The following is a 25,745-nucleotide window of genomic DNA, read 5'->3' as shown; positions in this document are numbered from 1 at the left end:
TGATATTTTAAAAGACTTCCAACTTGATTCGGAACATAATATTTCTCTGCCCTGTACTGTATTACAAATTTTTCTAACCGGTCTTCATTCATATATAGGCCATAATGATAATAACTAGAGTAGAATTCGAGAATAATAGTAAAGCTATGGTTCTCACTTATGCATCAAATTAGATAGTGATCATGCAATCTGCAAATGAAACAATTTTTAATTTACCTACACTAATAATCAATGCCACTTTGACTAAAATCACTTGATGTAGGCAATATAGGCATATTACCAAATATCAGCCAGATACATTAACCACCTTCCTTCTTTAAAATGAGCAAATAATAACAAATTACATTTCGTAACTTTAATGATATTTGTATGTTTTAAAAATATATGAATGCAGATCAGTTTTTGAATATAGCCGTATTTCTAAAAATAGTCTAAAAACTATAAAAAAACAAAATGAACAACCCAAACAGTTAAATACTGTTAGCAATGTATTATTATTCGTTATGTTCAAAATTCCCGCAAAGCGCTTTTTGCCGAACAAAACCGAACTCTCCGTGTAGGATCCTAATGCTTCCGAGGTTTTGGTGAGTTTTAGTGTCGTCTCTCAAAATCCCCCCTTGGGCTCTCCTACTATAATAATATTACTAAGTGATTTCAAGTGACATCTGATGACAAAGAATATATTTGCTTTTGATAACAGATTTGTTTACTCTTATAGTTCAATGATAATCCACAATCTATTATTTATTAGCATTATTATTAGTATTAGCATTATTTGATAAAAGTACCTAAATGCTACCGTACCGATCTCTGTGACTAAGTACCGTATAATAAAAAAAACGGCGTCGAAGACGGTTGGGGAATGACAATCGATAATAATTTTGACATATAACTTGACAAAATTAACACGAATTATAGAAAGTTTCATAAAACCTTTCCAGACACACTTTTGATTACAATTCACACATCTTGATAACAATTTTATTGAAAATCGCTTTTTATTCAAAATCTGAGCCAGATAGTTATAGGAAACCCTAAGCCTCGACTTATTTAAATAAATACATAGTGTTACATTTGAAATAACGAAGTATTTATGTAAAATAAATATTAAAAATAGACCAGCCATTTTTGATACCCCTGTATACATTTTTAAGGAAACAATCAAATTTTTTAGTAAAGTTTATTTCTCTGGTTTGAAAATCAGCACAATAATTAATTCTGAAAAGTAATGTACAAGGTGTTGACGAACTTTTTATTATAGCATGCATATTTAAATATCTTTCTTCTTCTTACAGTGCCATACTCTATATAGAGCGTCGGCTACCTCTCGCATGTACTTGTGATGTGTGTCATCAGTGTTTCACAAGTACACGGGACTTACAGTTTATTGCCGAATCCGAACGGCACTATTTGAGAGGCTGTACAAGGCAAATATACTCAAGGTGGTTTGCCATTGCCTTCCTTGAGGTAGCGGCTCGTTGGTCGTTCTATTTAAATAAATAAATATTTTTATTTAAATAAATAAAGCGAGCGTACTGGCTGGGGATCGAACCCTGTACCTTCCGCTCCGTAGATCGACACAAGTTTTGTTCGTAAAATTCTATTTCAATAATTTTTTTTTGGAAAAGTCTAAGTCTTTTCATGCAACATCAAAACTGGTGCAGTCGGATAGCATTGTTCCGGGGAGAGCATAAGGCTGTTTCTCTTTTTAATTTGTTCATTTAATCGGAATCAAGAATTTACGCGTACAAAAACACATCAACGTAAGTTCTGCATTGACCACCGGGGATGCTTTAAACTTCAAAAGAATTGGAATAACATTAGAACATGATTCCTACAATATAAGCCAATATAAGATAAAAATGTTTTTCTTTAATGAAAAGAAACATTAATGCTATATTTAATTAAAAAAAAAACTTAAGATACTATAAATTTACTTTAGGACAACAAAATGCATAGATCGTAACTACTCTGATTCAGAAGAATCACTGCTGACAGAATCTTCCAAATTTATAGTATCCAAATCACAGGTAGATGAAATATCCTCACATATAAGATATTTCTGTACATGTTTTTTCTAATATGTTACTTTTTCGCGTTGTTACTGTTCTTTTTGTTGGTATGAGGGGTTCGGATGTTAATAGTTACCTCTTTAATAGACCATATCAATATATTATTTTTTCGTTTTCTTGGGTATGAGGTTTTATAATAAATTGAAAGATGGAAACTTTTTTATGCGACGTTTCGCTCCAAAATAGTGGGCTTTTTCAGGCACATATGGTCTCATTTGACTGGAATGTTCATGAATATCTAATAAAGAACACATTTTTGAAATACAAATAATTTTGAGTTCTTGTCCTTATGATCAAGCCAAGTATTAACCAGATCGGCATTGCTTATCAATTTTACTCCATCTGAAAAGTATTATAAAATAAAGTTTGTCGCAAGCAGACGCAGGTGAACTATACAAAAATTAAAAGTGTATGAATATGACAACAAAAATATTCAATAAATACGATATGTTTTGATATGTTTTTTTTAAATGCCTTTTTGAAGTTTGAAAACGTAAAATTTTTATACCCATTTAAGAATCATTTTAAAAAATAAATAAAAACTAAACAATCACGAACTTGTTTAGAAATAAATTTAAAGCACATATCTTGTTTAACAATATCCATAGTGGCTTTCAATTAAGTACGTACTAACTCGTTTACGTTTAACTCCATATACAGAACTACTATAAATGTTATTCTTTTCATTGATATAAGATAATGATCGCAAAATTTATTTTTAGTGAAAATATTTGCTAACAAAAAAACGCTGTTTATGAAAAATAATATACAGGATGGTTAAACATTGCTATAAGTATAAAATTACATATTCAGATATTAGTAAATTTTAACTTTTTTTTCGATTTTTGTCCATGGGACGAAGCACTGTGTGGCGGCTCGTTGGTCGCTCTATTTAGATAAATAAATATTTTTATTTAAATAAATAAAGCGACCGTACTGGCTGGGGATCGAACCCAGTACCTTCTGCTCCGTAGATCGACACACTAACGCTGGAGCTACGGCCGGCCACAATGATGGGCCAAATATCTTTAAAGCCTTTAAAACTATTTTTAAGCCGGCCAAATATCTTTAAATATCTCAAAAACCAAAGGTTTTAAACATAACAAACCCTTATAATAAAGGCCTTTTTTTGGGCCCAAGAATTAAATAAAATACCGAGTGTTCCATAAGAAAAAAATATAACTTTGGTATGGATCTTACTTTGGTTGTGATACCAAGTATCACACCCTGGACACCCTGTATATTTTCAAATCATTTTAAAATGTGCACATTATCTCCTCACATATACTCATAAAATATTTTGTTTCTACGTCCTTCCTTTCGTATAATCAACCGAAGCGAATGAGGTGTTCCACCCTGTATACAGGTTGTTAATTTGTTTATTACTCGCGGCAAGAGCTTTATGGTTGAAATATGGCAACCTCGGCCCGCTCGTCGAGAGACGACGCGACGGGACGAGTCGGCAGCTTAGCTTAGTACTCAGTAGGAAGTGTTGCCATTCTGTCCCTCAATAAGTAACCGTCCAATGAACAATCTGTATAGTATCTTTAAAAAAATACATCTTTTATAAAAAGTCTATAAAGCATTATGGAAAAACACTTTTTATTGAACTGTCGACTTTCTCTGTCGTTTGAATAAATATTTTATCCTATCAGAGATAATAAAAATATAGCAGCTATCGATTTATTAGATTAATAAACTGCGAGCAGTAGGTATATTCGATTTCCCCGGCCTTTTGATAGAAATATTATTTTGAAGCTAAACTAGTTATCTATAATGTTGCATGACAAAAACTAAACGGTAAAGTTGAAGTTTAGTCTTTTATTGTGAGCTATTGGATGTGTAGTTGTAATGATACAAAAATAACTGTAGCCTATTAAGGCATTATGGAAGATTTGAGTACTCCAAAGAGAATAGTTTTTAGCATTAAAAACAGACATTTTTAAAATCGTAAAAGTATAGAGATTACACGTCAATGTATAGAGATTTTGGACAAGAGCATACCATCAAAAACATAAAACGTAAAATATGCGAAGTCTTACAACGCAGGTCTTCCACTATAAAAAGGTGTGAGATCTCAGATTAGAGGACAGTGCAGGATGAGCTCACATCTTAAGAGTATTACTCGAGGGTGTCTCACTCGGGTAAAAAATGTACACGTACTGCCAAAATAATCTTCCAATTCCAAGCGACTGCTAATGACTACGAAGAAGATGCCATGTAATTATTATAGGCGACTGCCATAAAACTGCCAATGACTGCCAGCGACTGCCAAGAAAATGTACATGTAATTCCAATAGTGAGATACCCCTCGGTATTACTATATTTACTGTTCGGGTCGCTCTCAGGGGTCGGGTAAAGCGGGTGTGTGGCCGAACGAAATATATATTATATTTCAAAAATCTGCCTAAGGCTTAGCCCGATCCTGTCGTGTTAAGCCACACCTAAAATTCCAAACACACGTGTTTTGATAAAAGCAGGCCACTCACTAGGGAGCATGTTGCGCAACATGATTCTCGACAGGCTTGTCAACAAAAATCACCCAGCCACACACTCAAGAAACATGTTGCAAAACTTTAGTGGAGAAAACGCGAAATGTTGAGGTTAACTATTAACTAGTAGCACAGAATACCTAGCTACGCAACAGAAAAATACTCGAAATGAAAGAGCTAAAATTGGACAAATAAAATATTAGATGGCGCGACAATATCATAATCAGAATATAATTGGAAATTTTCAATTTTTGGTTTTGGATTGACGGCACGTCGACGGCCTTGAAGCTCGGCTAAATATGCACAGTTGCCAGATTCAACAAGACTTTAATTGACATCCCATTCTTTTTCTGGTGTATAATAATTTCTTTCTATTCTTTATTTCTTGTCAGATACGCTTATATTAATTATTCGTTTGGCTTTTAAAATAGTTTTAAGTTTTAGTATATTATTAGAAAACATATGCTCACAAAATAGATTTTTAATATATTATTATGTACACTACTTTATTATGTTTATTAAATGCAGTATAAAAAATGTTAATTGACTAATGAAAAATACTATAATAACAAATTTCTTCTGTTTGCTACGTTATTTATATAGACCTAGGTAGATTTTAAAAAGTGACACAGGTACAATTAATAATATATTAGTTCGGCATAAAAGTTGCTGTCACGACATCGTACAATAAATTAAAATTTGTAAAATAAATTAAAATTATTAATTAAACAAATCTTTATAAAGAAACGCAAGTATACCAAATTTTGGCCCAATCGAACTCCAGGAAATGATATCATAATATTGTACTATATTATGGTACCACTCGATATGCTTCATAATATTGAAATGTCACCGAAGATCCGTAGTATAACAAATTTAAGCACAATCGAAATCCAGGAAATGGTATCGTAATATGGTACTATAGGTAGGTACCACTTTATATGCATCATAGTACCATCATATTACAATGTCATCGAAGATACGTAGTATACCAATTTTAAACCCAATCGAACGCCAGGAAATGGTATCGTAATATGTACTACATTATGGTACCTCTTGATATGCTTCATGGTACCATAATATTGCAATGTCATCAAAAATACGCAAATATAATCAAATATGAGCCCAATCGAACGTCAGGAACTGGTATCATAATATGGTACTATATAAGGTACCACTTTATATGTATTATAGTACCATCATATTACAGTGTCACCGAAAATACGTAGCATACAAAGTTTAAGCCCAATCGAACGCCAGGAAATGGTATCGTAATATGGTACTACATTATGGTACCCCTTGATATGCTTCATGGTACCATAATATTGCAAGGTCATAAAAAATACGCAAGTATAATCAAATATCAGCCCAATCGAACGTCAGGAAGTGGTATCATAATATGGTACTATAGAAGGTACCACTTTATATGCATCAAAAATCATCATATTACGATGTCACCGAACACACGTAGTATACAAATTTTAAGACCAATCGAACGTCAGGAAATGGTATCGTAATATGGTACTACATTATGGTACCTCTTGATGTACTTCATGGTACCATAATATTGCAATGTCATCAAAAATACGCAAGTATAATCATATTCAAATATGATCCCAATCGAGCGTCAGGAAGTGGTATCGTAATAAGGTACTTAAGCTACCACTTTATATGCATCATAGTATCATCATATTACAATGTCACCGAAGATACTTACTATACCAAGTATAAGTCCAATCGAACGCCAGTAAATTCAATTACAATCGAACGTCACAAAGTGATTGTTCGTCACTTTTCGTAAGATTTTCGTAAGAAGAAACGTCACAGTTCGTAAGATTTAACTCCAACTAACATGGCAAGTTAACTAAACGTTTGAAAAAAGAGCTCTGATCTATTTTAATATGTTGTAGCAAATTTGAAGGCAGGCTTTATAAGGAAGTATTACAATATGGATTACACAATGGCAACACTGCATAAAATTCTTTTAAATTTCGTTTATAGAAAACTGTTTTCTTTTAAATTTATCGCCCTCTATTATGTAGTAGCGAAACTACCGCATCAAAATATCTGATTTGGAGACAGGCTTTAAAAGTCTGTCTCCTTTTGACACCTACGATTTTATACGTGTAACGAGGCTTCTGTTGAGTAGCTAGATATTCTGTGCTAGTAGTCTACAACTTGTGCTGCGAACCATACACCATGCCCAGCTCACGTCGCGTCGTGGTTTTTCGGTTTCGTCCTGGGAGCCTGCAACTTAGCAACATGTTGACGGACCAACACATACACTTGGAAACTTGTTGACGGCAACTGCGTTCGCCAAGATGTTGCGCAACATGCTCCCTAGTGAGTGGCCTGCTTAAAGCTTGATTAAAGTTTGCAGAGCTTTAGCATTTGCCATAAAATAGCGAGCAATTTGTTACAAAACCATATAAATTATATATCACTGTAATCACAAAACTTCAATCTACTTCCGTATGGTAACGGAATTTTAAATTATGTCTTAATTTTCGAGAAAATTTAGTCCAAACATAAGGAATATTTTGTTGATGTTTGACCATCAAAATCTTAAAAATAAAGAAGTTGTCTAAAAATGTGCTACAATACGGATATAATATAATCCTTTATCTTTAATTTCCTTCTTCATTTGTGTAAAAATACCTAGCCAGTTTTAGCATTAAATATGTTTATATTTAATGCTAAAACTGGCTAGGTCTCGTTGGAAGCAGACCCAGGTTTGAGTTGATTGGCAAAACCATGCTAGTCTTATTAGACCTTGGTGACTTATCACTCTCGGATATAAAAACGTATATTTAAAGGTCGGGTTTTGAATGTGAATTTTGAAAGTTTAAAGTTTGTAGAACTAGAGACAATAGGCCCTCGCATCCGCAGTGGAGGATTCCACCTGGAACCCACTCTTAGTAAATACGAATACAAATTATGCCTACTTTGTATTAAATAGACTAAAGCTCCATTCAGAACCTCGCAATTAGTGGAATAAATTAGTGGTTTCAATTACACTTTATACTTTTTAGTTTACGATCATTCACAATATTTAAAAAACACAATTAAAATTAATAGAATCGACTTTTGATCAATTTTTGATTTTTCAATTCAATCAAAATTAACTTTTGATTTTTAACCACAATTTTTCTTGACGAAAGATAATCAAAGGCCAAAATGACATTTCTCGCAAATTTTGAAGTATAATTAATGGAAAAGTTAAAACTTTGACAACTTTATCTGCTAATTGAAAATGTCTACCACTAATTTTGACGTTCTGAATGCTTACATTGAAATTAAAGAAACAAGAAAACATTCAGAACCTTCCAATTAGTGGACTAAATTAGTGGTTTCAATTAGCGTAAAAGTGTTTGATCATTTAATTTCAATGTAAGCATTCAGAACGTCAAAATTAGTGGTAGACATTTTCAATTAGCAGATAAAGTTGTCCAAGTTTTAACTTTTCCATTAATTATACTTCAAAATTTGCGAGAAATGTCATTTTGGCCTTTGATTATCTTTCGTCAAGAGAAATTGTGGTTAGAAATCAAAAGTTGATTGTTTTATAAGCTAAATATTAAGTTTATATTATTATTAAAAATTGCTATTATTCTATTAATTTTAATTGTTTTTTAAACATTATGAATGATCGTAAACTAAATAGTATAATCTATAATTGAAAGCACTAATTTATTCCACTAATTTCGAGGTTCTGAATGAAGCTTAAGCGTGTTATTGAGACCGAAACCTGAAATCGACTTATAAAAGTTGAATTAGGTCGGAAAGAACTATTTTCCCGAAAGAAAAACGGCCGTTTTCCGGTCCGATATTTCACCGCGTCCTCCTTTACCTTTATTCAGATCGGCGAAAAGCGTTAAATTCCGCCGCGGTGACACCACCATCACCTCCACCATCACCCCTCCGCCCTCAACCCCCCGTTCGCGCCGCTAAATCAGCCACGAAATCGGATCTTTAATTCAGGAAACGGTTTCTTATTTCATTCTATTAATCTCGAGGGCTGGTCTGGTGGCGATGGCGCTCTGCTTTATTACCGTTTTATTAATCCAGGCGAATTATTTTTTGAGAGGGTCTGTGGAAATTCTGGCATATGTATGGCAGAATATATTCTGGCAAAACACCCTGTATATTTTAGCACAATCAGATGCACAACTTAATTGTCTATTAAATTGCATTATACCACTGTTTACCTATCCCTTCAAGTTTTCGTAGAAAATGCATTTTCTTATAATTTAGACCTCATTTATCAATATACCCATGGAATACCCATGGAATATTTTAGATTGTTTTTAAAGCAACAAATGTACAGGTGTTAAAACGATAATATTACTAGACAATTTGTATACAAAAAGAAACCTATTTCAGTCTATATAAAAGAGTATACCACCATTATTTCTACCCAAATATTCATTAATTACATACTTAATTGTGTTTGGTATGGTGTGATAGTTAAGAAATTATTGTAAATAAATGTGGATTTGAATCAGAAATCAATATAATAATAAGTTATGAAAATGAACGTCTCTCTTGTTATATATAAGCAATCCTCAAAAAATGAAATAACATTTTTAAGGGGTTACTTTTTACCGCACTGTCTACTATACATCCAAAATCCAGTTTTTTAGTATTTGGATTAATCAACGCAAACAGTTAATTAATGTAGTTTGAATACTGGAACCATATTAATTGGTTTTCTTTAACAAATATTTAAACAGTTTTCTTTTATTTTTTAATGAAATAAACGAATTATATCGACAATATTAGTATCTGTACTCTTTAAAAATTTGTTACATCTTTAAAAATAATCTAAAATGTCAATATTCCATGGGTATATTGATAAATGAGGTCTAAATTATAAGAAAATGCATTTTCTACGAAAACTTGAAGAGATAGGTAAAAAATGGTATAATACAATTTTATAGACAATTAAATTATGCATCTGATTCTTATAAAATATACAGGATGTTCCATTTAAATTAAACAAGTTATTGCCGTTTAAAGCTAGTAATTATTTAAAATAAATTTTTAGACACTCTGTATAAGTAAGTATAATTTTTATTATTGCAACACAAAACTTAGTAAATATAAATACTTCAGTATAATATTTGGTTTTGGAAACTTAAATACGCCTAGACAAATGAAGCATTAAATTTATTACTGTAATTTGACAAAAAACCTAAATATTTCAAAAACGGTAAGATTAATATGCGATAAACTTTAATCAAACTAACCTTTATTTTAATCGTAGAAACTAAAAATGTAATAATATACAGGCTGTTCCATTTAAAAAAAATCAACTTTGATATTTTTTTATTTATTTGGTACACTGTATCTTGTAAAAATATTTTTAAATTGTAGCTCTAATAGTGCTTCAACGAACCCAAAACTTACAATTGGCAAAAATCTAATCGTTTAGCTACAATACTCCGTGTCGTATGTGGTGAACAACCCTGTAGTTTATTTCTTGTTTAAGAAAATAGACTCGATACTCTACCTGATATACCTATATCCTTCATATCAAATAAACTTTTAGTCACGTGATTGTCCACTATTACATATTTTCTTTTAATCAAAATATTTTAGAAAACAAAAATAAATTAATTATAAATATATAAACAGTTATTATTTACATCAACAAAACTCACCTTCTTAACAACACTTAAGGGACATATAGGGACATTACTACCGCTTTCCCGTTCAAAATATTCTAATAAAGTTGCGATGAGTTTTATACGGCTATTAAGCTATCTTGTGCACTTCGCACTAAAAGAGATTCTAAAAAAATGTGTTCTGCAATACCTGCTAGTAAAAAAATTTAAGCTTAAAGTATCACAACACAATTCATTTAAACCAAAAACTCGTAATACAAAACTGAAGTGTCAAAACGAATGACAATGTCAGGAAATAAATATATATGTCCATGGTTGGCAACAATGAATTTAAAAATTGCGTCCTCGATTACGTAACTAAAAGTTTTTGGTATATATTTACGACTTCGGTGTAAAATCAATAAGGAAATATTTAACAGTTCAAAATTTTCATGGATTTTCTGCTTCCAACGCTGATGCACCATCCGGTATATATAAAGATCATATCCTTGCAAGTAAATAGTAAAGATTTCGATATATAATCAACTATAAGACTTTATATCTCTCTTGTAAGACCGCATCTTGAATATGCGTCAAATATCTGGTCTCCCAATTGTTACACTCACAGTAACGAGATTAAGAAGGTTCAAAAATGTTTCCTTCGTTATATTTACATTAAAATAAATAACATGTATCCAACAATGATTTCTTACAAGTCTCACAAGACGCTGAACTGGCGCTTCCAGCCTGAATTCGGCGTGACGCGAACGCCACGCAAACGCAACGCGACGCTCGACGCTCTCAGCCTGAACGTACCTTTAAGCGCACGGCCACACAGGAAGCGATTTTGCGTTTAAAGCGTTTTTTGCGACTGAAACAAAATAACAGAATTATATAAGAGTGGCACGACCAAAAGCGTTTAGCGATGCTTAATATATAAAAAAGATGAAAAAACGCTTCACACGCAAAAATAGCTTTCTGTGTAGCCATGAGTCATGAGCTAAGGCTTAACGCTTTTGACATCAATTCTTTTAATGACTAGCTCTTGATGAATTCTTTTTGATATTTTGACTGTTTAAAAATAAAAAACAGAATTCTGGTATACTTAAGAAATAATAATAATAAAAGTTCCAACGTGATTGAGAAATAGCAATTTTACCCACCTCTACAGTTACCAGCCAATCAAGTGAATAGCTAAGATACTTAAAACGTAAAAACCACAAAAAAAACGTTAAGAAACAAAGCAATAAAAAAAGGGGAGCGCGTGCCGTTTAAACAAACAAAAAACAGGACGCTCCAAAAGGGGGGAAAGACATATGGGGCGACCGAGGGGCGGGGGGTGATCGATGGTGGCGGCGGAGAACATGTGGCGGGCCCGAATTGTTTCAGTCGAACCCCGTCGAGCGGAGGGCGAACATCACGCCGCCGCCCCTGCACAACGTTGCCACGTCTCCAAACAAGATTCGCACAACTAGAGAGAGAGAGTATGGTAATGTTTTTCATCCCTGCAGAATTTACACTTGTATATTAGCACAATAAAGTTTGTTCTTACACCGTAAAGCACTTTGTAGTATTTTATTTAAATATCTCAATCAATTTACAATAGTATCCAGAAGCATCAATTACAAAAACAATAAAAAGAATTAAAATAGTAATTATTTTCAAAATAAGAGGTAATTTTAATTCTTATAAATAAAAATAAAATAATAGATAAATCAACCTAATCATATTAGCAGATGATTTATATAGAAACTCGGTTGGTAATGACCAAAGGTGACAAAACCAGCGCAACGAGACAAAACTAATTTAGTGTAACAATAACTTACAATAATTATTCTGAAGATATTTTAATATATAGATATTGACATTTTTAAAACTCATTTTAGACCAAGGGTTAGTGATAAGCGAGACTTGTCTTAGTCCAGAGCCATCTTTTATTTTCAACACAACGATAAAAGTCATTAGGAATACATCTGTAAACAGTGATATTTTTTATACCGAGTGCGTCTCAAAAGTGGCCCACCCCTACAATTTTTTTTTATTTTTTCAGATAAAAAAACAGATTTGGTATATTAATATGCGACATAAATTAGTATTGATTGACGTATGTAATTGTTTTTGGTCACTTCCTGTTTCACCGGAAACAACTACAACTTTTGATTTTTAAATGGCACCCTCGGTATATTTCTGCTTAATTCGTTAGAAAATGGCACTCTGAATAGAATGAAATATCATATGTCAACTTTTGACATTTTCGGATATTATGGTTAATTTGAAATTGTAACATGCCGTTCATAACGACAATTTGACTCGAAAAACCAAGTGTGTGGTACCAAATTATTCGTAAAAAATGCTTTTTCAAAATATGCTAACAAGCCACCCTTGTTCCATTTGAAATAATTATTGAGATATGATTAAAAATACGATTTGAGCATCTTTTAACCGGCCAGGCCAAGACACGAAAAACATTAGACGATCAAATCTATTTTTCCGAGGCTCCTCGATTAAAAATTAGTGTTTTTAACATAGCCATGGCACTCTAGATTGAAATTTAAAATACGTTTAAAATAAAATAATAAATAATATACATTTTTAAGCGAAAATGTCAAAAGTTGACATGTGATGTGTCATTCTATTCAGAATGTCATTTTCTATCGAATAAAGTAGAAATATACCGAGGATGCCATTTAAAAATCAAAAGTTTTAGTCATTTCCGCTGAAACAAGAAGTCACCAAAAACAATTGAATATGTCAATCAATTCTAATTTATCTCATATACTAACATACCAAATCTCGTTTTTTGAACTGAAAAAATAAAAAAGTTATAGGGGTGAGCCACTTTCGAGACGCACCCGGAATAGATATCAAATTCCAGGCAATTATTAGTTTTAAATTAGTCGATAAATATTTCTTATTCTGAAAATTTCTATTCCCGTCAAAGAAAAACGCTCCAACGTCTGGCAACGTTGTAATTTTCCCCCCTTTTTTAAGTTGATTCGGCGATGCCGGTGCCAGAAAACCGAAACTGAATGAAAAACTTACTACGGAAGTGAAACGCCACGTACGAAAACAAAAACGAACAGATGGAAATTTAATAGAGAAACTTTGCCTGGAAACGCGGAAAGTCTCAATTTTTCAACGAAAAAGTTAAGTTTCCTTAGTTTTTTTTTTATTAAAACATCGAACAGCTTTTAGAGAACAACTTTCCTTTGCTTACTGTCTTTGTTACTGTTGATTGTAAAGTAATTAATGTAATTTCGACGTTTTGTACGTTAAGAGAAACATACTCTACATGATGTGTCCAACGTTGTAATTAACATTTGGCACAAGTTTCGACAATATTACAATTAACAGTGTGTCCAATGACCTCTAAATAATCTTTATTTCGATGTCATTGAGTGTGTCTCCTACACGATGTGGCAACATTTAACGTCTAAACAAAACGTTTTAGCTGTCATTTTTGCGGTTTTGCATAAAATACAAAAGACTGTATTAAAGTAAAAATGACACTTTTTGGCGGCGAGGCTGTAGATATGACATACAGGCGAGGCACAAAAAGTCATCTTTACTCCGAATAGAACATGCTATTTTTTTTAAACGCCACAAGTAATTTTTTTTTAAACAATTTCAAGCGTTCCAGATAATATAAAAATATCTAAAAGTAATACCTACATACAAGGCATTGCATACAAGGTATTACATCTCCGGTATTACTTTCATATATTGGGAAACTATGGTTAGGCTCGTTGAATTTGACACTTTATGTCAGTTAATAATATATTTTCGTACTTTTGTACTTAGGCGTAAAAGTGCTTCATTTTATGCCTAGGCTTAAAATGTCTTTTTATATTGTTAATCACGTTGCAAAAAATAATACTTTTGTGACGTTTGAAAAAACAAACATTTTTTAACAGTTTTGACATCCTATATATCTTTAAAATTATAGATTTCCTGACTCATGGTTATGGAAACTTTCGTATTTTATGTATTTCATTTTTGCATATTTCGAACGCCTAATATACAGGGTGAGTCCTAAACAAGTGCAAATATTTTTAGTTCTGGTAGATCTCGATAAAAGGAACATATTTTTCTTCTATCGTTTTTCAAGTAAGTCCAAACAACCGAGTTCTTCAAGTTTGAAAATTAAAAAAAAATGATTTCTTTAAAAAAAATTGGGAGCCACCGAATTTTTTCTGTTTTTCGCATCGTTTTTAGAGCAGTAACCCTCAAGTAAAGCCGTAACCATGGTATTATCAGAGATTAAGAAATTATACCATGGGAAAATTTGCGATGAACAGGCAGTTCTAAAAAGTTTTCTAAAAATATTTTAGGAAAATTTAAAAGAAAATGCACAATTTTCAATATTTTTTTTTTCGAAAAAACCTCATAGAATATACAGACCCTAATAATATTTGCACTTATTTAAGATGTATAATATAAATTTTAAAAAATATATAAATTAAATAATAATATGTTAAATTAGTAACGTTAATGGAATTAGATTATGGATTACCTATTTATATTTCTCTAATATTATTCACTATAAACTAGACCTATTCATCACAAAATAACATCAATTCATTATTATTACAGATGAATTAGTTCACAAAGCAACACCACTTAGTCAATATGTCCACAACAAAAAAATCACCCCCGCTCCGACAGATGTCTCTAATGTACGACCCCCCATCAGCCCGCCAAAGACGCAAAACCCTCACCAAGCAGTTCTCCGAAGACATATCCGACATAAAAGCCTCCATTTTAGACCATAATTCCGAAATCCGTATTTCCCTCAATGCCAAAACGAAGAAACTTCCAACAGATCATCCACCTCCTATAAAAATGGCCTGGACCGCCACAGACATCAAAGATGAGCCGGTAGTAGTGAAGAAATGCAAAGAAATTAGAAGAGGTAAACTCACTAGACACGCATCTTTAGAGAAAGATTCTATTCTTAATTCCAGACAAGATCTGGCAGAGCGATTTAGAGCAAAGAAAGAAGAGTTTGAAAAAGAGAACAAAGCTGAGACAAAGCCAAATTTGGAGATTTTCCTTGCTCCGAGTACAAAAGAGTGCGAGGAGGAATCACAGAATGAAAAAACACAGCCAAAATTTTTACAGCCTTTAATAGCTGACTCAGAGTACAATAGAACTTTCCGATTAAAAAAGAACGTTCTTAAGAAAACTGAGTCGCCCAGAACGCGACCAAAAAGCAGTACAATTGTTGTAGTGCCGTTGGTTGAAAAGGAACCAGATAAAAATGCTGATAATAATGACTCAAAATCTGATAATAACGACGAATCCACTGGAATAAACGTTATAATACGACCCGTTACAGCTCAATCACGAAGAGAACGGTTCCATAAACGTACCAATTCAGCGTTTCACGGTACTCTCAAAGAACAACAACCAGTATTTCGACCTCCCCTAGTTAGATCGTCTTCGGCACCGAGTTCCAGGCCAGAGAAAAGCAAATTTCTGGCTACGAAGAGAAAAATGAAAGGTGCGAAAAAATATAATAAAGACGAGAGCGGTACCAAAAACGAGGTTGAAGTGAAAGAGTGGAGTAATGCCGTGGCTAATCCTGGGGAGATCGTGACAATGGTGTCGCTGGTGAGTCCTGGAGGAAGCGATAATGAAGAGGAGGCTGAGGAGGATGTTGAGGAAGTTGTGCAGAAGGAGAGGCCCAAGTCGGTGTTGAAGAGGGAGAGTAGTTTTGCTGAGAAGCCTAATGAGACAGATTTGACGAAGAATGCATCTTTAAGAAAAACGGTTAAATCTGGTAAGTATTACACCTTTTTCCCTTTTTTTTCTACTAGGAATATTATGTTTTGAAGCAAAAGAAATAATTATGGTCAAAATATTTCGAAAAATGTATCAGATTAAGTAAAATTAAATATTTTTGCATCGATATGTAAAACTTAATATACAAGGACTGATCAATATATTCGAAATATCAACAAAAAATGTAATACATTAGACACAAAATCAATATTATGATACGTCATTTTTGGATATTCAAAACGTCAAAATTAGTGGTAGAAACTTTCAATTAGTAGAAAAAGTTGCGTTTCATTCAGAACCTCGCCATTAGTGAAATAAATTAGTGGTTTCAATTACACTTTATACTTTTCAATTTACGATCGTTCACAATATTTAAAAAACACAATTAAAATTAATAGAATATCCCAGCAACAGGTTGCGTTAGTCAGTTGTATCCATACAGAAAGCTTATTATTTAACTTATAAAACAATCAACTTTTGATTTCTGACCACAATTTGTCTTGACGGAAGATAATAAAGGCCAAAATGACATTTCTCGCAAATTTTGAAGTATAATTAGTGGAAAAGTTAAAAGTTTGATAACGTTGTCTACTAATTGAAAATGTCTACCACTAATTTTGCAAATTAAAACCACTAATTTATACCACTAATTGTGAAGTTCTGAATAAAGCTTAATTTCTACTAATTGAAAATTAGGTTAGGTTAGGTTAGGTTGCTGGGGTTTGGGATCATATTTGATCCCTCACTCGGAGGCCTTGGGCCCATTGCGATACCCCTGTATTGTTTTACCAAACCTTCCTCTCATTCTTTCTTTGCGTTAAAGCACTTCCAGCTCTTTGCAAAGTTCCCGATGTCGCTGATGTTGGCTTCTGCTGCTTCCTCTAGTCCCTCCAAAAAACCTTGCCCTAAAGTTTTAATGCGTCGGTATTCCAGTGCCGGACAGTGGCACAGCAGGTGCTCTATGGTTTCTTCTTCCTCTCCGCATTCTCTGCAGTAGTCGTCGTCGGAAACTTTCCATCTTACGAGGTTTACCCCCGTGGAACAGTTTCCAGTGACGACACCTACAATTATGCGTACTAGGTCCTTTTTATGCTCTAGTAGCTGTTTTGTCTTTTTGCTATCTACCACTGGCCATAGTCTTCGAGCTGTAGCACAGTCCTCACGGTGTTGCCACGTCTCTTGCTGCTTGGCCTTGATGGCAGTTCCTATAGCCTCCTTCAGTGTGTTGATCGTCAAAAGTGGTGGGTCATCTGCCACGGCCTCTCCCCTGGCCCCGTCTTTGGCGAGTCTGTCTGCTTCCTGATTGCCCACCACATTGCTGTGGCCTGGCACCCAGCACAGAGTAGCCCCACCCCGACGCAGCCAGGACAGTGCTTCTCGGCATTCCATCACAGTTTTCGATCTCACTGATTGCATGGTGATGCTTCTTAATGCGGGCAAGCTGTCAGAGTATATCACTATATCCCCTATTGGTCTATCAGCAATTTTCTCTCGTATACAACTAGCCGCTTCCTTTATGGCGTAAACCTCTGCTTGTAGAACATTACAGCCATCCGATAGCCTCAAAGATCGTCGGATGTCTAGTTTCTCTGAGAAGATGCCCACACCTGTGCCCCCTGAATTTGCGGAAGCATCTGTGTAGACTGCTATCTCTTGAGTGTTCATTACTCGGTTGCTTTCCCATTCTTCTCTTGTCGGAATGCGAATTCTTATCTTTTCTCCAAAATCATGTTTGGTGAGCATATAGTCCGTTTTCTGGTCTAGCAGATGTGGACTCGTGTTCACCATGTTTTTCCTATCACTGGCAATATCCTCGAGTGACCGTAGTTGGTTTGGTTCCACAGATTGGATTCCCTTAATCTTAGGGCACCCTTAGCGGCTAGATCCTTCATGAGCCAGTCGATTGATTGCAAGTCCAGAATTGCTTCTAGCGCAGCTTGCGCTGTGTTGTTCCTTGCCCCAGTTGTACCTAGAGCTGCTAATCGCTGTACTTTCGTGAGGCTTTTTCTAATAGTCTCTTTAAGTACCGCTTGCCACCATACTAGTACTCCATAAGTGGTGATTGGTCTAACTATAGCAGTGTACATCCAGTGTATAATGTACGGTTGCAGACCCCATCTCTTTCCAAATAGTTGTTTACATGCATTTGCAATAGTTGTATAGAATGCATTTATTCCCTTTATAATCCTTTCCTCCGTGTTCCTTTTCCAGGAAAGCTTCGAGTCCAGATTGATCCTAATTATTTTGTCTCCTTAGCAAGTACAAGTGTCTTCCCTTCCAGCTTTGGTAGCGTGAACTTGGGTATCTTGTATTTTCTTGTAAACAGAATCAGTTCGGTTTTGTCTGGGTTGATGCCCAAACCATTCCTTTTTGCCCATTCCGTTAGCTCCTTCAGAGCAGATTCCATGATGTCACTGATCGTCTGCAAGTTTTTGCCAACGATCAATATTACCACGTCGTCTGCATATGCCTTTATCCTAATTCCCTTCATTGTCAGAGAGGTCAGGATCGGGTTCATTACAATCAGCCACAGCAGAGGTGATAATACCCCTCCTTGTGGCGTGCCTCTTGTTGCACACTTTTTGGCTGAGCTGTTTCCCATCTCCGATGTGATAGTCCTGTTCTCTAGCATTTCTAACTAATAAATTAGAGGAACAAACTTTTACGCTAATTGAAGCCACTAATTAATTCCACTAAAGCTTCATTCCGAACCTCGCAATTAGTGCAATAAATTAATGGTTTCAATTAGCGTAGAAGTTTGTTCCTTTAATGTCAAAGTAAGCATTCAGAACGTAAAAATTAGTGGTAGTAATTTTCAGTTAGTAGAAATTAAGCTTCATTCAGAACCTCGCAATTAGTGGAATAAATTAGTGGTGTCAATTACACTTTATACTTTTATTTTTTACTTTACTCTTTATACTTAGTTTGCGATCATTCACAATATTTAAAAAACACAAGTAAAATTAATAGAATATTGTAACAACAGCTTGTAACGTTTTTAGTTCGTTACATGTCTTTTTTATATATATGATATATGATGTCTGGCGTATCGTCACCCGATTCCGTATCGTTCAGGCCTGATAATTTATTTGGCACGCTTGGCGGAGTTTCATATTTTTAGGGTCCAAGGTATGGGCAGGTGTCCCATATATATGTATTGATTCCAAGGTACGGGCAGTATCCAAGGTATGGGCATTATCCAAGGTCCTAGTAGTGTTCCAAGGTACAGGTAGTGTTCCCATATATAGTTTTCCTATGGACAGGTGTCCGATGGACGAGTGTCCACTGTACGGATAGTTTATCCTATGTACAGAGTGCCCCAGCGTGGATGTGGCGTAGGCCCCATGCTGCTTCGTTCCTGTTTTTAAGCCTAGTCAGTAGTTACGGCCAGATTGGTTCATGGTGTCCTCATCCTGGCCCCTTTTTGTTGTATTGGCCGAGAGACACTACAGAGATACGAGCCCACGTCACGCTGTTACTCTTTGAAACAGGATTACCTCAAGAACAAGCAGATAAGTTTAATTCTAAGTTTAGATTTTACGTTTTACATGTCAGTCTTAAATAATATCGTACATATCATGTTTAGTGGTTAGATGGTTAAGAACTTATTTATGTCGATTTCGTATTTAAAATATGATTTAGATCTTTAGCTCGTACGAACATTACCTTTTGTAATAGTATTACTTTCTATATAAAAATAGCGTCATTTTGACAGATCATATAGAATAATATCAAATTAATTAAAGTAATGCTACCTTTTTTTAATTTTCTATAGCTTTATTTATATTGTAATTTTCCATAGTGTTTTTCATTGAACATATTTAATACTAGCGATGGGAACTATCGATTGAATTAGACTATCGAATGGTTACTGAATGAATGATTTCAACTATCGAATGGTTTTATTCGAATAAAATCATTCATTCATTTGTATACTAAAGCATATGTGACAACCTCGCCGTGTGACTAAATGGTTATCGTTGAGCCACGACTATCGAATGTTTTTGATAAATGAAATTTAGTATTCGTTTGATTTTTGTGTGCGTCAGTGCATTATTAGTTCTTCCAAATTTTTATAACTTCGCCTTATAAATACTGTGCTATTTTTGCGTTTATTAAAATATTTAAAATACTAAAATAGTAGTTTTTTTAATTGACGATTGTGTGCGTGTGCAGGTGGTCAAAATTTTTCCGAAAGTTTGTGTGATTTTCCGTAGCCCGATCTTTCAATTATTTAATTTTATATGGTATATGGTCTATTTTTTAATGGGAAATTTTGAGAAGTAGCAATTTTTAAGAGAGATGAGATGAACTTACAATTAATTTTAAAAATACATATTTGTATTTTAGATGTTTTAATAATATGAATTAGTTGAACTTAATAATTATATTAATTAATGTGGTTAAGTAAATGGTTATCGAACTCAGACTATGGGGTGAGAAAATTAAATTAAAAGTTTTACACGTGCCAATTTAAAAAAAAGTTAACGATGTTTGTATTTTGTTTATGCTAATTCTCTTACATGTAGTTTTTTGCGAAGAAATATTTCATTTATTTTTTAGTAAGTAAATACCAGTAAAAGTAAATATTATTATTATTAAATAGTAATATAAAGTACCGAATATAAATAATTTTGATTTCTAATTTTTATTTATATTTTCCTTGCATTACACTGCACGCTTAGAAAATTAATAAATGTTTATATTTCATGATTTTAAAATTTGTTGTTAATATAACAAATTAGTTCTGTAATTATTATTATTTAATAAACCAACGTTGCCACAAAAAATTGAGAGACTATATTATTTTTAAATAGGATCTAATATAAATAATATATATATATATATATATATATATATATATATATATATATATATATATATATATATTATATATATATATATATATATATATATATATATATATATATATATATATATATATATATATATATATATATATATATATATATATAATATATATCAAAATAATATATATATATATATATATATATATCAATCAATAATATCATATATATATCAATATATATATATATATATATATATATATATATATATATATATATATATATATATATATATATATATATATATATATATATATATATATATATATATATATATATATATATATATTTATATATTTTGCTACTACTTAAAAAAATGTTTATATTAAATTATTTCAAATTTTGTTGTTAATAGGTATAACAAATTATTACTGTTATTATTATTTATTAAACCAGTCTTTGCTTAAACACATTAAAAATAATTTTCCTACATCCAAAATAACAAGTATTATTGCAGTGTAACAACAGAATATTAATAAAAAATATAAAATATATAGACATACTATCCCTAACTAACTAAAGCCAAACAATAATATTCTTTGCTAATATCAATTAATACCGAGACTAATACCAATATATGGCAACAGCGCCCTTCATAATGTATTTTCTCTGTAAATACTAGCACCTCAATAAAAAAATAATGTGTCCTTAGCTTTATCTGACTCACAAAAAATCAAAGATGCCGGCTTCTTTCATAGCATTGCCACCGACCGGGTTTTTCGAAAGAAACCTACGTCGCCGGGCGACAACTAAAAATCCAGTTAATATTTTATTATAATCGATCCTGACGAATAAATGAATTTTCTAAATGAATGAATTTTATAAATGAATGGTTTTGCTGCCGAATTACTAGAATACAATATTTCAAGGCAGATGACGCATCTATTCGATAATTTTTTATTCGAATAGTTTTCAACGAATATTTTTTTACTAGCTATCGAATTATTCAGAATGAATTGCAACTATCGAATGTTTCGATAGTATTCATTCGATAGTTCCACTACTATTTAATACTATTTTTAATATAACTTTTTCCTCAACATATAACCACTATAATTAAGTATTAAAATTTTACAATGTTATTTACCATCAAAGAACATCATGAATAAACATAGTCATTAATTTTAAGTAATATACAACTGTGTTTTCTTTCTCTGTACATGCCTGGCGCCCAATATCTATTTTTTTTGTTTATTGTTATTAATTAGTTTTCTTTCCAGTGAAATACCTTATCCACGACTGATCTCCGATGAAAAGCTGCCGTTCGCAGTGGTAGTTGTTTAAAAAACGCTATAACCTTGCGTTAGTCAGTTGTATCCATAGAGAAAGCCTAATATTTAGCTTATAAAACAATCAATTTTTTTTTTGATTTCTAACCACAATTTTCTAACTACAAAATGACGCACTCGCAAATTTTGAAGTGTAATTAGTGGAGAAGTTAAAAGTTTGATAACTTTTTCTACTAATTGAAAATGTCTACCACTAATTTTGATGTTCTGAATGCAATTACATTGCAATTAAAGGAACAACCTTCTACGCTAATTGAAACCACTAATTGCGAGGTTCTGAATGAAGCGTAATTTCTACTAATTCAAAATTACTATCACTAATTTTGACGTTCTGAATGCTTACATTGAAATTAGAGGAACCAAGCTTCTACGAATTGAAGCCCTAATTCATTCCAGTAATTTTGAGGTTCTGAATAAAGTGTTTAAGTAGTAGATAAAGAAACAGTTTAAGTTTTTATATTTAGTTGGACAATCCATCTATGTCAGGCGTGCCTAATCGTGTGGAGGGACCTTAAAACCTCACACGTGCCCATACAAACGTGAGCGTTTCGATATCCGTTTTTCTTGGAATGATCGAAGGTCGAGAACCCCCGTAGCGTGACTGGCGAGGCTTAGGGCTGGGTGGGCAGAAGGGCACGAGCAGGCGTCTCCTCAATTAAACTCTCGCAATTAAACGCTAAAACTTAACTTTGTCGGTTAGCGTTCGGCGCTCCGTACGGTGAACGAGCCCCCTCGAGACCCGCCTCCTCGCGTCGGATAAGAAATTTCACCGATTTCCCTCTTTTCCGGCCAACTTTTTCCCTCTTAATTGCTTTTCTTCGGGCCTGAGTTTCCAATTCGAAATTGTTTTCGACTTCGATCGGAAAAACCGTACTTTAACGTATCAAAAAATGGAAATGGTTACGAAAATGCCAGTATATGCGATTGCTTGATAGTGGCAGGCAATGTTGAATTCAACTTTTACAGTATGAGTGAGATGACTATGAACAAGGCGACCGACGTAGAGATGAGCAAAACCTAGAAATGAGTTTCGACCTAGACATGTGCAAAACTGCGATTGCGATTTTTAAATAATAGTAATAATAATAATAAATTGTCTTTATTTGCTAAATGAGCGAAGTCTGGCTAGATAGCCACTCCACTTAACCCATATATAAATTAAAAAATTAATTACAATAAATGATAAATAGAAACAACAATACAATATGTATAATATAATCAAATTAATCCATTTTACAAAATTAATTTTTAAATCAATTTAAATATATTACGGTGAAGTAACCATCAGAGAGTGTTAGAACTGTCAAAATACAATAAGGTTTTAAGGGAAAATTTAAAAGCTTTTTCATTATTACGTAACAAAACAAGTTTTAGAGATGTAGGCAATTTATTAAAGAGAGACATTGTACGAGAAGGACCTCTGAAAAATGGCTGTTCTATGATGTGGCATAGTTAAGGCAAAACATTTCCTCAGATTCAAATCATGAACAGAATATCGGTTTATTAGTCTAACCTTTAAATATTCAGGAGATGAAGTGTTAACAATCCGCTCGACCAATCCAAGAAGTTTATACTTAAAAAGCTGTTTAACTTTCAACCATTTCAAATTTGCTAGACTTACGGACACATGATCATACTTGCGCAAGTTGCAGACAAAGCAGCAGCAGGTATTTTGATCTTTTTGTAACCTAGTTGATGTTACAGAATCCAAGCATGGAAAGTAAACCGTATTACAATACAAAAGACGGGACAATACAAGAGTTTGACATAAATTTTCATGCAATTGACGGGATAATATACTTTTATTGCCATACAATAATTTTAAGTTTATGTAAGATTGTTTGACTAGATTCTGCACACGTGATTTGTAAATCTTAATTTCTCATCAAACAACACACCAAGGTTTTTGACAGAATCTACTATATCAATATACTTGTTATTAACTTTGAATGGTTTTTTAGATACTCTCTCTTTTTATCTGAACAAAAAATTATTGATTTTGATTTTGAAGGATTTAAAATTAAGCTGTGCCGATTTGCATAAACTTCCAAACTTTGCAACGCTTTATTTATGCTTTCAACAGCGGAATCTGTGTCATTATAATTAAAATGATGGTAGGGTTGCGTATCCTCAGCAAAACATTGTACTTGACAATCTTTAATAACAGATATCATATCAAAAGTGTATATAAGGAATAACATAGGACCCAGCACGGAGCCCTGCGGAACTCCTGATAGAACAGGCAGAGAACTAGAGGTTTGGCCATTTAAAGTCACTATTTGTGTGCGATCTTGTAAATAAGAAGAGAAAAAATTTAAGGCTATCTGATCAAATCCAATAAACCTTAGTTTTGAGAGTAATAATGAGTGATCTAACGTGTCGAAAGCTTTAGAAAAGTCAAGTAATACCAAAGCTGTGGCATTTCCTCTGTCTAAACCTCGGAATATATCATCCGTAAGCCTCAACAGTGATGTCTCCGTGCTGTGTCCCCTCCTGAATCCCGACTGATGGACAGGCAACAAAGAATGTACTTTCAGGTGATCATTAATTTGATAATATACAACCTTCTCAAGTATCTTCGATATAATAGGTAATAAACTTATAGATCGCAATTCATTGAAACTAGATTGGTTGGCATTTTTCGGGACTGGAATGACCAGGGCATCTTTCCATAGTTTGGGACAGTAGCCTAATTCCAAGCAACAGTTTATTATGTGACAGATAAATATATCAATAACAGGCAGATACATATTTAACATGATCAGCGATATACCATCCACTCCTGAAGCATTTGATTTTAATTTATTTATTATTTTTAATATGCAAGACGTATCGATTAAAGAGAAGCTGAAACTGCAAAATTCGTTTAGTTTAGAACGGTTGTATAGATTTACATTAGTTGCACATTTAGAGTCGTTATTTAGAAACACAGACGCAAAATATGAATTTATATCTTCAACGGCGCATAGATTTGAAGGTAATGCGGTGTTTCTTTTAGATTTCTGAATGTGTAGGCTTTTAAGAGTTTTATAAAAAAGAGATGTATATGATTGTTCATGAACAAATTTTAAATAGGCAGCTTTTTCCCTATGAATTGAGCTCTTAGTATAGTTTCTTATTTGTTTGTAATATTCCCAACTTGCTGGTGTTTTTGACTTTTTATATGCCGATAGAGCTTTGTCACGTTCCTTAATAATAATTTTTATTGAAATGGTTAGCCACGGACCTCGTGGTTTAGAAATACGAACAGTACGCAGAGGAGCATGAGTCAAATAATTTTGAAATATTTATGGTTAGGAAATTAACTTTGTCGTCAATGTTCCCGAAGCGAAGCATTTTATACCAAGGTATATTTTTAAGGTCTAAATTAAATTTAGCGATGTCTAAGTATATTTTTCATATCTCTATAAGTAACCATCTTTGGTTTAGGTTTCATGTATTGAAAAAGAATCTCAACATATACTAAATGATGATCAGATAGAAGATCAACATTTAATACACCGCTACTAGTACAGTTTTCTGACTCAGTTATAAAAATAAGATCTAGAAGAGTTTCTGAGTAGTTAGTTATACGAGTTGGTTCATTAATCAATTGTTCCATATTATAAGAACCTAGACATTGACTAATTTCATT

At 33.0% G+C, this 25,745-nt stretch overlaps 2 protein-coding genes across 7 annotated transcripts in view; one reads left to right on the top strand and one right to left on the bottom strand.

The window, feature by feature from the left end:
* LOC115877880 (cyclic GMP-AMP synthase-like) overlaps nucleotides 1-25,745 on the bottom strand; it is a 139,906-nt gene that overhangs the window by 81,850 nt on the left and 32,311 nt on the right. Inside the window, exon 1 of one of the 4 annotated variants that reach the window (XM_030894231.1) lies at nucleotides 6,679-6,699. The exons of the other annotated variants lie outside the window; for them this stretch is intronic. The gene's annotated coding sequence lies outside the window, so the exon portion shown is untranslated. Of the gene's footprint in view, nucleotides 1-6,678; nucleotides 6,700-25,745 lie in introns of those variants that run through there. 4 annotated transcript variants of the gene reach the window in all.
* LOC115877879 overlaps nucleotides 11,575-25,745 on the top strand; it is a 46,362-nt gene continuing 32,191 nt past the window's right edge. The window contains exons 1-2 of one of the 3 annotated variants that reach the window (XM_030894227.1): nucleotides 11,575-11,659; nucleotides 14,764-15,952. In XM_030894227.1, coding sequence (XP_030750087.1) covers nucleotides 14,800-15,952 — 1,153 coding nt within the window. In that variant the 5' untranslated portion in view covers nucleotides 11,575-11,659; nucleotides 14,764-14,799. Of the gene's footprint in view, nucleotides 11,660-13,189; nucleotides 13,317-14,763; nucleotides 15,953-25,745 lie in introns of those variants that run through there. The other 2 variants (XM_030894229.1, XM_030894228.1) reach the window with 2 other exon arrangements.

This window comes from Sitophilus oryzae, unplaced genomic scaffold (genome assembly GCF_002938485.1).
Source record: "Sitophilus oryzae breed Bouriz unplaced genomic scaffold, Soryzae_2.0 scaffold_1499_pilon_pilon, whole genome shotgun sequence".
Taxonomy (NCBI): Eukaryota; Metazoa; Arthropoda; class Insecta; order Coleoptera; family Curculionidae; genus Sitophilus; species Sitophilus oryzae.
The sequence above is the reverse complement of the archived record's forward strand: the minus strand, read 5'-3'. Positions and strand labels throughout refer to the sequence as shown.